We start from the raw sequence: 13,666 nt of genomic DNA, 5'->3' as shown, positions 1-13,666 counted from the left end.
CAATTCTGGATACTTGCCAAAGCTTTTTAATGATGTTATTGTGCCAGGGTTGTCTATTAGTCGCACTCTGATGCAAGAGTGGCAATGTGGAAACTAGTGGCAGTATCTGTGTCGTGGAGTGAAGATATGGAGGACCGTTGTAGAATAGAGTCAGAGAGTGTGCGAGTGTCTAGATGTGCGAGGTTTCAGTCGGGGTGTGCAATTGGTGGACATGGGTGACAGGTGAGGAAGACAGTGATGAGAACGTGAAAAGATGGTGGTCAGATAGAGGGAGAGGAGAGGTTGTGAAGCTAAATAGGGAGCAGAGATGGGTGAAGACTAGGTCTAATGTATGTCCGTCTGTGTAGGTGGCTGAGGAGGATCACGGAGTAAGTCCGAAAGATGAAGTAAGCCACAGGAATTTGGATGCTGCCAACTGGTGGGTGTCAATGGGGATGATAAATCACCCATGATGATGGTGAGAATGTCAGCAGAGAGAAAGTGAAGAAGCCAGGTGGAGAACAGGTCAATGAAGGCAGTGGTCAGGCCTGGAGGTTGACATAGGACAGTCACTTGGAGGTTGCAGGGAGAGTTGATGCGGACAGAGTGGATTTCAAAAGAAGGGAAGATAAGGGAGGGAAGAGGTGGGATTGGGTTAAAGGTACAGTTGGAAGAAAGGAGAAGGCCCACTCCTCCACCATGTCTGTTGCCAGGGCAAGGAATGTGTTTGAAGTGGAGGGCGCAGAAGAGGAGGCAGTGTCGGAGGGTGTCAGCCATATTTCGGTGAGGCCCAGGAAAGAAAAATTACGAGAGGTAAAGAAGTCGTGAATCACATGGAGTTTATTGCAGACGGAGAAGGCATTCCAGAGTGATCCAGAAAGAGGGAGCAGAGTGGTGGGCGCCAAGAGCACTGATTTGAAGTGGGCGAAATTTTGAACATTTGCATTGGGTTGGCAGCGATAGAAAGGGGGTAATAATTGGAGGTATGAGCTGTGGGGATCCAGAATTGGGAGATATGTCACCAGCAGTGAGGAGAAACAGCGAGAGGGAGAGCAGGTGGGAGAAGGAGAGTGGGCGGCTTCTTTTATGCTTCAGTAGGAGAGATGTGATGTTGAGGAGGAGGTCTGCAGAGGAGGTCAGGTGGGGAGGCAAGAGGGAAGGAGATTACTATTTGGTTTGATGGTGCTGGGGTATGCGGATAGCGAAGGAGAGTGAGGAGTAATGGAGCCCAAACTGTTAGGGCATATGTTGGCATGGTGAGATTAAGTGTGGAGGAAGAGAAAGAAATGTAGAACATTTAACAACAGGGGTTAGTTGTACCTTCTGTTCCTTTGTGTTTCGTTTCTGGCATATTTCTGCTGTATACTTAAAGAGCCATACTTATAGAGCCAGACCACAGTTAGACAGATCTGGGACTCACCATTTATATCAACCTAAGTGCACATGAAATAGGCCAAGTGTGATCAGAAGGGAGGAGCAGCAGGGAGACTGATCACAGACACCGGAGGGGAAAATTAGAAGTCAGAAGAGAAAATACAAACAGGAAATAGTCAGACCGAAATGGATAGATAAAGCCAAATTTGTGTTAGCATTAAGGAATTAGGGTGAGAAACATGCAGGAAGAGGGAAAAAAACCAAAAAAAACATAGTAATAACAAACCAGTACAGAGTGAAAGGGGTCAGGAAATATGGGTGATGATTTTGCAGCCAGTAAACATAGCTGAGGATGAAGTCACAGACAGCTGATGGTAGAGATGCAGGGACCCATTTCAGCGGTCCCCACTCTCTGATCCCTGTGATTGGTCAGTAAATCTAACTAACCAATGTCAGGAAGTGCTGAACCATCCGCACTTATTTGCATGATCACTTCTGGGAGCTCGGCTTAGCTGACAGATGAGCTCCTTAGGTAAAATCCAGTGCCTGTGCCCACACTACTCCTGGTTGATTTAGTCCTCTGGATGCCACTATCGATAGTGATCCTGGCATTTTGAAGGTTGTGAGAGAGAGGTATCTCCCTTTCTCCCGGCTGTCAGACTCAAAGTCACAAGGAACCAATGGTTGTCATGGCACCCGAGGTCAAACAATGACCTCCTGGTGTGCCAGGTTTGTGGCCTGTTAGACCAATCCATAGGTTTAGCAGACATTCTACCTATATCATTACATAGGCCTCATGCATTGCAGTGTATCTGTATTGCAATGCATGAAACCAGTGATCAGAATAATACAAGTTAAAGTCCCATAGAGGGACTAAGTAAAAAAGTAAAAAAAAAAAAAATAAGAAAAAGATGGAAAAATGTATTTAAGAGAAACAAAAAAAAAGCACACTAACTGAAGAGCAAAATATATTATACCAATAAATACACATTGTTATATAAAAACTAATAAAGAACAAATATTTGCCAAGTCCAGAACAACCCAATATGTAAAACTGTCACACAAGTGAATACCATAAAAAAACTGGATAAATAACATAGCAAAAAACTATGGTTGTTCATCATACTGCTGGGGACTCCCCACAAAAAAACAAGCCGCCATAGAGCTCCATCAGTGGAAAAATAAAAAGCTATAGCTTTCAGAATGCAGCGATTTAAAAATTATTGAATATTTTGTCTATAAATTAGTTTGTATTGTGTAGAAGCGACAAAACATAATCAAAATTATATAAATTGTGCTGACCATTGTAATTGTACTGAGCCAAAGAATAAATCTGTCTTTAACACTTTTATGACATAGTGAACGGCATTAACACAGTCGCAGCTCTCTGGCACCTCCTTACCCTCAGGTCAGTCAGGGAACTGGACCTAGGATAAGTAGTCACTAGAGTGGCTTCCCTGTTATGTACTGGTTATCGAGGCTCTCTGCAGTTATGGCGGTATATATATTTCACCAGTCCCAGGCTGGGAATATACACTGCTCAAAAAAATAAAGGGAACACTAAAATCCCATATCCTAGATATCACTGAATAAAATATTCCAATTGTAAATCTTTATTCATTACATAGTGGAATGTGTTGAGAACAATAAAACCTAAAAATTATCAACGTAAATCACAACTAATGTCCTACAGAGGTCTGGATTTGGAATGATGCTCAAAATCAAAGAGGAAAATGATGTTACAGGCTGATCCAACTTCAGTGGAAATGCCTCAAGACAAGGAAAAGATGCTCAGTAGTGTTTGTGGCCTCCACATGCCTGTATGACCTCCCTACAATGCCTGGGCATGCTCCTGATGAGTCAGCATATGGTCTCCTGAGCTCCTGAGGGATCTCCTCCCAGACCGAGATTAAAGCATCCGCCAACTCCTGGATAGTCTGTGGTGCAATGTGACGTTGGTGGATGTGCGAGACATGATGTCCCAGATGTGTTCAATTGGATTCAAGTCTGGGGAACGGGCGAGCCAGTCCATAGCTTCAATGCCTTCATTTTGCAAGGAACTGTTGACACACTCCAGCCCCATGTGCATTAGGAGGAACCCAGGGCCAACCGCTCCAGCATATGGTCTCACAAGGGGTCTGAGGATCTCATCTTGGTGTCTATTGGCAGTCAGGCTACCTCTGGCAAGCACATGGATTGCTGTGTCCTCCAAAGAAATGCCACCCCACACCATTACTGACCCACTGCCAAACCGGTTATGCTGAAGGATGTTGCAGGCAGCAGATCGTTCTCCACAGCATCTCCAGACTCTGTCACATCTGTCACATGTGCTCAGTGTGAACCTGCTTTCATCTGTTAAGATCACAGGGAGCCAATGGCGAATTTGCCTATCCTGGTGTTCTGTGGCAAATGCTAAGCATCCTGCACGGTGTTGGGCTGTGAGCACAACCCCCATCTGTGGACGTCGGGCACTCAGACCATTCTCATGGAGACAGTTTCTAACCGTTTGTGCAGACAGGCCATTTGCAACACCTTTCATGCCAGCATCAGCAGGGGTAGCAAAACTACCAGCCTTACCACCACCAGCATGATCAGGCACATAGCAGCAAAGCACCTGACCTGACTGGCCCAACCCCAGGTTCCAGGAACAGTGTCTGTGGGGGACACCACTGCTTCTTCCACTGTTGTGCGTGCAAGCCAATCCCCTCTCCACGGTGCATGCGAAGATGACTCCTGGCTGGCACCTGCCTTTTCCCACACTCAAATAGCACTATCATCAAGCACGTCCACATCCACACCCAGCACAGCCTTCAGTTTTCCTTACCCCAGTCATTGGAACGTGAGCAGAAATTAGCAGCCAATGCCCCACAGGCCACAGTACTAAATTCACACATTTCTTATCTGCTTGCGCTGTAAATGTTGGCTCGTGGGGACGGAATCTTTACACAACCTGATGGCGGCAGCCGCCCCAAAGTACTCGGTCCCCAGCCACCACAATTTATCCCTCTGTGCCGTCCCGGCATTACAGAAGCATGTATCCCACAACATTACCCGTGCCCTCAACAATGCAGTTACTGGGAAAGTACACCTAACCACGGACACGTGGACAAGTGCTTGTGGCCAGGGATGGAACATCTCGCTGATGGCACACTGGGTTAACATACTGGAAGCCGGGACCCAGTCAGACCTTGGATGGAACACATCCTTCCAGCGCCAAGGATTACGGGCCCTACGTCAATTAGGGTTGCCCTCACAGTCTACAGTTCCTGCACCTCCTCCTCTTCAGCCTCCATCTCTGAAATGAGCACATCAGTCCCAAGCTGGAAGCACCGCAGCACTGCCAAATGCAAGTGGCAACAGGCTGTGCTGAAACTAATATGCTTAGGTGACAAACTGCACAATGCTGAAGAATTGTGGACAGCTCTGAAAGAGCAGGCAGATCTGTGTCTGACACCGCTGAACCTCCAGCCAGGTATGGTTGTGTGTGACAATGGCTGGTGGTGGCTCTGAGGCGGGGCGAATGGACACACGTACCATGCCTAGCCCATGTGCTTAACCTTGTTGTTCAATAGTTTCTAAAAGCTACCCAGCGCAGCTGGATCTGCTTGTGAAAGTACGCCACCTGTGTGTTCATTTTAAAAAGACAGCTACAGTTTCAGCCTCCCATGCCGTGCTTCAGCAGCGATTGCAGCTTCCGGCTCACCGACTGCTGTGTGATATCCTCATGAGTAGGAACTCTACTCTGCTGATATTGGAAAGGATTTGTGAGCAGATGAGGGCAATTGTTGAATACCAGCATCAACAAGGCCGTCGTTATTCAGGTCTGACACATAAGACCTCAGGAGTGGACATCGATGTCAGACATATGTAACATCTTCCAAAACTTTGAGGTGTCCACCAAGATGGTGAGCGGCGATGACGCCATAATTAGTGACACCATCCTGCTCCTCTGCATTCTGAAAAGCTCTCTGCTCATAATGTAAGAGGAGGTATTGCAGCTGGAGCAGGAGGACATGGATCAAGGAAGCATACAGGTTGATTACACACAGCCCAGCCTCATTTCATCCCAAAGTGGATTGTTTGACAATGAGGAAGATGATGAGGAGGAAGAACAGGAGCTACTTTCATGCACTGTAGACAGTACTACAAGCACAACTGCCATACTGTCTGTTCAGCGTGGATGGCCTGAGGAGGAGGAGGACACCTTGGTCAGTCGCCTTGTTGGTGAGGACACGGAAGGCTTGCCTGTTACCAATCTGGCATGCATGGCTGACTTTATGTTGTGCTGCCTTTCCCTTGAACCTCCTATTGTAAAAATTTTGGGTGACAGTCATTACTGGGTAGTGACACTTTTAGACCCAAGCTACAAGGAACTCTTTCAATCTCTTCTTCCAGAGGCAGACAGGTGTACTAAAATGCTGCATTACCAGAGGGCCATTGTAGCAGAATTAGTAAAAAAATTCCCATCTCAAACCGCTGGCAGCAGACATAACAGTTTGTTGGACAACCAAGGAGTACAGGTGAGATAAACACAACCGTATCACCGTCCTCCGTGATTCCTCTGTGTCTTTTAATTTTTGGGTATCCAATCTGTATACGTGGCATGAACTGTCTCTCTGTGCCTTCTCTACGCCGTATCACAGATAAGCACATTCGCCTGTCAACGGAAAATGCATACAGGCTGACTCTTAGAAAAGTGATCAAGGGCTGGATTGGGCCAGACTTCTCTACACCACCAAATGACAGCAAAATATAACCTCCAATACATTGTCTTTTTGGGAGCTGTATTCCCATGCACCTCTTCACACCCACACATGGGTATATGCTTCCTGATTTTGGCTATTTGGTGTACTCCTCCTCCTTGTCCTCATCCTCATCATCCACCACCACAAGAACACCTGAGTGAATGTGTTCTATGCTGCTACAGCCATTCAGTTTTTTGGCAAGGGTGTCTGTGATCCCCATAAAAGATTTTTTTTAAATGTACCCCCCCATGGGGAAATGTTTGTCAGCCCATGCACTAAGTGTATAGGCATTACAAGTCTAGGAGACCGGCTACTTTAAGTTGGGCCTATTTTTTAATGAGGCCTTCCTCCACGTCTCATCATCCACCACCACTAGATCACCAGGGTTAACGTGTTCCGTGCTGCTACAGCCACTGTAGTTTTTTGCAAGGGTGTTTATTGATGCCCGTAAAAATTTTTTTTTACATTTACCCCATGGAGAAATGTTTGTTTCAAGTCATTACAAGACTAGGAGACCAGCTCCTTTTAATTGGGACTATTTGTTAATGAGGCCTTCCTCCACGTCTCATCATCCACTGCCATGAGATCACCAGGGTTAAGATGCTCCATGTTCCATGCTGCTACACCCACTGTAGTTTTTTGTAAAGGTGTTTATGATGCCTGTAATCAATTTTTTTTTTTAAATGTACCCCCCAAGGGGAAATGTTTGTCAGCCCATACACTTAGTGTATGGGCATTCCAAGTCTAGGAGACCCACTCCTTTACATTGGGCCTATTTTTTAATGAGGCCTTCCTCCACGTCTCATCATCCACTGCCACTAGATCACTAGGGTTAACGTGTTCCATGCTGCTACACCCACTGTAGTTTTTTGTAAAGGTGTTTATGATGCTCGTAAACAATATTTTTTTTAAAATTGACCTCAAGGGGAAATGTTTGTCAGCCCATACACTTAGTGTAAGGGCATTCCAAGTCTAGGAGTCCCACTCCTTTACATTGGGCCTATTTTTTTTAATGAAGCCTTCCTCCACGTCTTATCATCCACCGCCACTAGATCATCAGGGATAACGTGTTTGGTGCTGCTACAGCCACTCTAGTTTTTTGCAAGGGTGTTTATGATGGCCGTAATAAAATATTTACACAGTATGTTGATGTGTACCCCCCAGGAGAAAATGTTTTTCAGCCCATACACTTAGTGTATGGGCATTTTGAGTCTAGGAGACACGAACCTTTGTAATGGGACAGTTTTTTATGAGGCTCTGTTCCATGTTTCTTCCAAAGGGGATTAGGGTGTGTGCAAATTTGGGTCAAGGCGGCCCTTGCATTCAATGCATAAGGAAACAGTATGGCAGGACCAACTGAAAAATGTGAAGTGGGTTTTCCTGTAGCCATCCAGTACCTGGGTTCAAAGGCTTCTTGGGGTGCATATGACTTGTTAGCAGGGCAGACATTGCATTCAATGCAACAATTTTTTCAGGAAGCCCTCCTGTACGTCTCGTGAAAGGGGTGTTGGGGTGCGTCATAATGCTTGGCAGGCCATCCACTCACTGCATAGGCAATAGCAGCATAGAAGACCCACTGTTTAATAATGGCCCTTTAAGAATATTAAGGCCGCCTGATGCCCCTCTAAAAATAGGCTTTGTGATTTTAAGAATCATTCCTTCATAAATGAAACTAGATGTGTCTGCTTATGTGTCATATACCACATGACCAGGTAGAGTTGTTAAATGTTGCACTGACATTTCCCAGTGAATGCATTTGTATTGGTTGAAAGCAATGTTAAAGTTGAAAAACGCGTCAAAAACGCTGCGTGTGAACATAGCCCAAGTCGTGGAGTAACAGTTTGATCTGGGGTAAATTATTTTGCCTTATATACAAGTCATTACCCTGGAAAGGATGTACTTTAGCATATTTCATAGCTGCATCCATTTTGGTTTAATTTTTGTATGTTTTTTGGTGCACCTGTAAAAATGGCGTGAAACTCTGACAACATTGCTTACAACTGTGACCTAGGTGACCTAGGAGTCAGAAATGCTTCCAGGGGCATCCCCTTGATGTTCCTGTGTCATTTGAGCAGTGTTTCCATTATTTTCAGACATTTTCAGACCTTAAAAGGACCCCCGGGGGATCGCGGTAAAAATGCTTGGGTTTCCCATAGACTTACATTGGGCTCGTTCTTCTGTCCGAGAATCCGAGTATTCCAATTTGCTCGACCCGAGCAACGAGCACCCGGGCATTTTAGTGCTCGCTCATCACTAATAACTATACATTATACATACATCATCACATAATAAAGCATCTTACCCATATAATGTACCCGTTATACTAGAAAGGGAGGCAGGGCATGATTTGATCCTAATAAACCCTTACATGGCTATGGAGCAAGATTTTACAGTGGTTGATACCACACAACCCAGCCTCACAAAATACTTTGAGGCCACATAGGGTGATGACAAGGCACAGGAGAGGAGGAGGATGCGGAGGAACAGGAGGTTTTGGTCTGCGCTACAGAGGGGACTCACAATCTCAGCTTCATGCCTGTCCAGCATGGATGGCCTGAAGAGGAGAAGGAGCAGGAGGCTATGCATCGTAAAGAGTAGAGGATGGTCAGTGTTCTTCCTGGTGAGGACACTGAATGTTTAACTCTTTGTAGTCTGCCATGCATGGCAGAGTTCATGCCCAAATGCTTTCTCAAGACCATTGTGTGAAACACATTTGTCCAACATGAAGTACTGGCCGTTCACCTTTCTTGACCCACGGTACAAGGAGAAATTTGCTTCTCTCATGTCAGAGGCAAGCGTGCCATTTTCAGAGCTTGTATTCCAGAAGGCCATTGTGGAAGACTTGCTATAAAGATTACCCTCAGACAACACTGCTGGCAGAGATACCGTTTATTTTCCCCCATAACAATTACAGGGGAGCGCAACGCACTCCAGGTGCAACTCGGGGGGGGGGGGATGTCCACCAACTGACACATTTTCATGAGGCTGTCACATCAGCAAGGGCTATCTGTGGATGTAACTATGGCAAGGATGGAGAAGTTGACCAAGATGATGAAGGACTACTTAAGTGACCATACCAGTGTCCTTCATTAATCTTCAGTGCCCTTTAACTATTGGTTGTCCAAGCTCCACATTTGGCCAGACCTCTCCTACACCTTGGAGGTACTGCCATGCCCTGCTGCAAGTGTGTTGTCTGAGTGGGTTTGGCTGGTATAATAATAACAGGTAGGCGCACACGCCTTTCAATGGAAGATGCAGACAGGCTGACTTTTCTAAAATTGAAAAAAGGCTGGATTTCCTCCGATGGTTGACAGCAATGTAATGTAGAAGCAGCCCAAATGTTTTTTGTTGGGAAGTTGTCTTAACATCCATCCATTACCATCCAAACCCATTTTGTTCATGAAATCACCACCTCCTCCTGCTTTTGCAACAAGTACTTAGTGGTCATGTATGTATACCCCACGTGGCTAATGTTTTGTACTTTGTGAAAACTTTGCACATTGTGCAATGTTGAAACTTGCACTTCTTATTGATTCCCTTGCTGACATACTACAAATGCGGAGTAATGAAGATTATTGCCCCTGCTAAATTGTCACATAAGCTTATCTGCACCCTCTTTGCGCCAGTCGCACAACTGCTAGATACAGATACACTATTTTTTAGAACAATAACTAATTAAGATTTTTTTAAATTGGCTTGCTTTAGCACTGCAAATGTGAAGTAATGATGATTATTGCCCCTGCTAAATTGTCACGTATGATTATTTGTACCCGTATTGCGCCAGTCGCACAACAGCTAGATAAAGACACACTATTTTTTAGAACAATAGAAAAATAAGATTTTTTGTCAGTCAGCTTACTATAACACTGCAAATGTGGAGTAATGAAGATTATTGCTCCTGCTAAATTGTCACGTACGATTATCTCTACCTGTATTGCGCAAGTCGCACAACTGCTAGACAAATATTAGGTATTTTAAGTGGAAAATAGCAGAGCGGCAGCATGTAATTGCAATGATCAGGACACCCATGTTCTGCCCTCCCTCCCTGCTATTAAATCTCTCACTACTAAATCCCTACCTGACAAGCAAAAAATGTAATCTTGACAGTTTTTAGCTCTTAAAAGAGCTTTTTGGAATGAATAAACGCTCAGTATAAACTCCTATCACTCTGCCTACACTACTCTTACTTTCCATATGCTCAAACTACTCTCTCCCTATGCTGTTTCCGGCTGCAATGTGCTCAAGATGGCATCGGCAGCCTTTCAGTAGTCCCTATGATGTTGGAAGCCCAGCCAATCACAGTAATGCCACAGCAAAGATGGTGACGGCAATACTGTGATTGGCAAGCTAGCCCAGCATGTTTATTGCTTGCAAATAAAGTGCCAAATATGCTGGGTGAGTCACTCGAATATACCGAGGCGAATACCAAATTACTCGCCGAGTAATGAATAGCCCGAATACCGCACTAGTTGATCAAGTAACGAATAGTGCCAAATGTATTCGCTTATCACTACTTACAACAAAACAAAGGTATCTCATTGGTGAAAAGTTATCAGTCAGGAGAAGTGTGCAAAAAATGTAATTTTGTTTAATTCTCAGGCATCAGCTATATCATGAAATAATGTGAAGATGGTCATCAAGATATGTATCAAAACATTTTTTTTAATATCTTCACCACTAAAAACAATATTCATTTTAGGCAACAGACCAGGATGCGGAAGAGCCAAACAATGTTGTAAATTATTCCATTATGCAAGCTGATCCAGATAACGTATTTGATATAGACCAAAACACCGGTGAGATAAAGCTCAAGTCCTATATTAGGTCTTTGGATGTTATACAGAATATAACCCGTAACAAAAACTGCAAGTGGTCTGTGGTTGTACAGGCAAAAGACAAAGGCTCTCCATCATTTAGTACCACTGCAGTAGTCAAGATCGATGTTACTGAAGAGGTAAGTCTCGGATAGTAATATATGTTTGATAATGATGATGTATGTTTGTATATATATATATTATATATATATATATTTATCTATGTACTGTACATACATACATACATACATACATACATATATATACAAAGTCGTGCTTGACTATTCGTGAACCTTTCTGAATTTTCCATATGTCTGAGTAACTGATCTAAAACTGCATCAATTTTTCTCACAAGCCTTAAAAGTAGATAAAGAGAATCAAATCATATAAATGGGTAAAAATATTAGACTGTCTTTTTCTCAAAGAAAATTATCCAATATTACATGTCAGAGAGAGTCAATGGTATGTGAACCGTTGCTTTCAACATCTTGTGTGAGTCCATGTGCAGCAATAATTGGATCTAAAAGTTTGCGGTAATAGTTGATTAATCCTGCACATTGGCTTGGAAGAATTTGAGCTTATTTCTCCCTGCAAAACTGCTTCAAATCTATTGTGTTGGTGGGTTTTTGCCATAACCTTCTCACTTCAGGGCCTTCTATAATATTTCTGTAGGATTAAGGTCAGGACTTTGACTTGGCCATTCCAAAACATTAACTCTACTCTTCTTTAAAAAGTAACTGTTGTTTCAATTTTTATTTAATAAATCAGTAGTTGGCATTAAAATAAGCAACTGTGTGTTATATCTGCTTCTTTTTCTGCCAGGACTATTCTCAAAATTCTCAATCTACAGGTAAATTCTGTCTTCAGACAGACTTTCTCATGACTGAGATAGCAGATGATGGTGTTAGGGCTGGCGGAATGCACCGAGTAAATTGAGAGATATTATTTGGTGCGATCGCAGCCTGGGGTCCACCGTGCAGGAGAGGACCTGCTGCTGGCAAATGGCGGCCCTTTATGGTGGTAGAAGCGAACTCTGTTACTTCACAGAGACGCTGTGCCAGATCTCACTCTGACCCTCGGTGGCCATAGTGCCCACGCCTGAGGACGCCCCGAGTCAGCAGCTGAGACCTTGGTAACTAAGGAACGCGGAACCCTGTTGACTTCACAGGAGTATCCAGCAACTGCCGAGCTGATGGCAGTGTGTGGCAACACAAACATACAATCTCCTCACCGGAGGAGCCGGTATTCTAGGGGCTTATTTCAGCCGAGTCCCTGAACACACATAAATGTGACCACACTGGCGCATGCACATAACTGATTCAATACTAGCGCATGGCCGTGCGGTCATGAGAGCCTTAAATAGCTGCAGCAAGTACAGGACCTTCCTAGAAGGACCAATGAGAGGCTGCTACTGAGCCTGAGCACCTTCAGGACCTTCCTGGAGGACGAATGGATTTAGCTGCAGTATCTGAACATGTGACCCTCGATCTCCACTGAGAGATCTTACTCTGGGCATGCTCAGAACGAGAAAAGCAGGACTTAGTCCCAGAAGCGTCTGCTCGCCGCTGCCCAGCACTGGCTTTAATGGCAGAAGCTGGAAAAGCAGCAGTAATCCTATACAGAGTCAGACTGAGCGAGACGCTGGGACTGACATCTCTGCTGAGCAGACTCCAATGCGGGAGGAGAAGAATGGGAGACCGCAGCGGAGATGGCCCGAGATTCCCCCTGTGCAGAGGCGGGAACTCGACCCCTAACAGATGGTTGCTTAATTTCATGTGTACTATTGATTTTTGAAATAAAACTAGTTACTTTTTAACCATTTTTTTGAAGAACGATTTGTGTCATTTGGACTGCATGTTCTCTGTTCTCTTAAGATTCATCTCATGGACAGATAACATCAAATATTCCTTTTTAATTTTCTAATACAATTCAGAATTAATTGTTTCATCAATGGTGACCAGCTGTCCTTGACCAGATCCAGCTAAACAAGACCAAACCATTATACTACCTTCACTGTATTTAGATGGTATGAGGTTTTATGCTGTAATGCATTGGTTTTCTTTGTTTGTTTTTCCAAACAAATGTTCCTCTTCATTTAAACCAAAAAGCTCTTTTGGTGTTTTTCATCCTTAAAACATTTTTACCATAGCCTTCTGGCTTGTCCAGGTAATATAGCAACTGCAGATGGGCAGCAATGTTGCTTTTAGAGGACAATGGCTTTCTCCTTGCAATACTGCCATGCACAAAATTGTTGTTCAGTATACCTCAAGGATGAGCTCACGATCGTTAACATTAGCTAAAATTATAGATTCCTTTTGTTGCTTAGAAATACTATGCCCTGCTCTTGGAGTGATTTTTTTGTTGGTCGACCACTCCTGGGGAGGGTAATATTGTTCTTGAATTTCCTTCATTTGTGCACAGTCTATTTGATTGTGGAGTCCATGTTCTTTAGACATGATTTTTCCCAGCCCAGTGGGCATCAAAAATGTTACCCTTACAAAAACATGTGTAGTGAAGACCAGACTAGCCTGTGCTAGCTAGCATTGTCAAGAGTGGGAGAAGAGGGTTGCATTGACAATCCAACACAATGGGCAGCACTTTGAACACATTTTATAAGTGGTCATAAACTTGTAAATAACATATGAAAGAATACATTTACATTAAAACCAAGCACACCATTGTTTTTCTTGTGACATTCTCAATAAGTTTGATGTGTCACATGACCCTCTTCCCAATGGAAAAAATAGATGGATG

At 44.0% G+C, this 13,666-nt stretch overlaps 1 protein-coding gene across 1 annotated transcript in view; it reads left to right on the top strand.

The window, feature by feature from the left end:
* The window catches only part of CDHR1 (cadherin related family member 1), a 283,238-nt gene that overhangs the window by 257,334 nt on the left and 12,238 nt on the right, over nt 1-13,666 (top strand). The window contains exon 16 of the mRNA XM_077257202.1: nt 10,798-11,052. Within this exon, the coding sequence (XP_077113317.1) occupies nt 10,798-11,052 (255 nt within the window). The remainder of the gene's footprint in view (nt 1-10,797; nt 11,053-13,666) is intronic.

Source organism: Ranitomeya variabilis, chromosome 4 (assembly GCF_051348905.1).
Source record: "Ranitomeya variabilis isolate aRanVar5 chromosome 4, aRanVar5.hap1, whole genome shotgun sequence".
Classification (NCBI taxonomy): domain Eukaryota; kingdom Metazoa; phylum Chordata; class Amphibia; order Anura; family Dendrobatidae; genus Ranitomeya; species Ranitomeya variabilis.
This window is presented reverse-complemented; position numbering and strand designations above follow the sequence as displayed.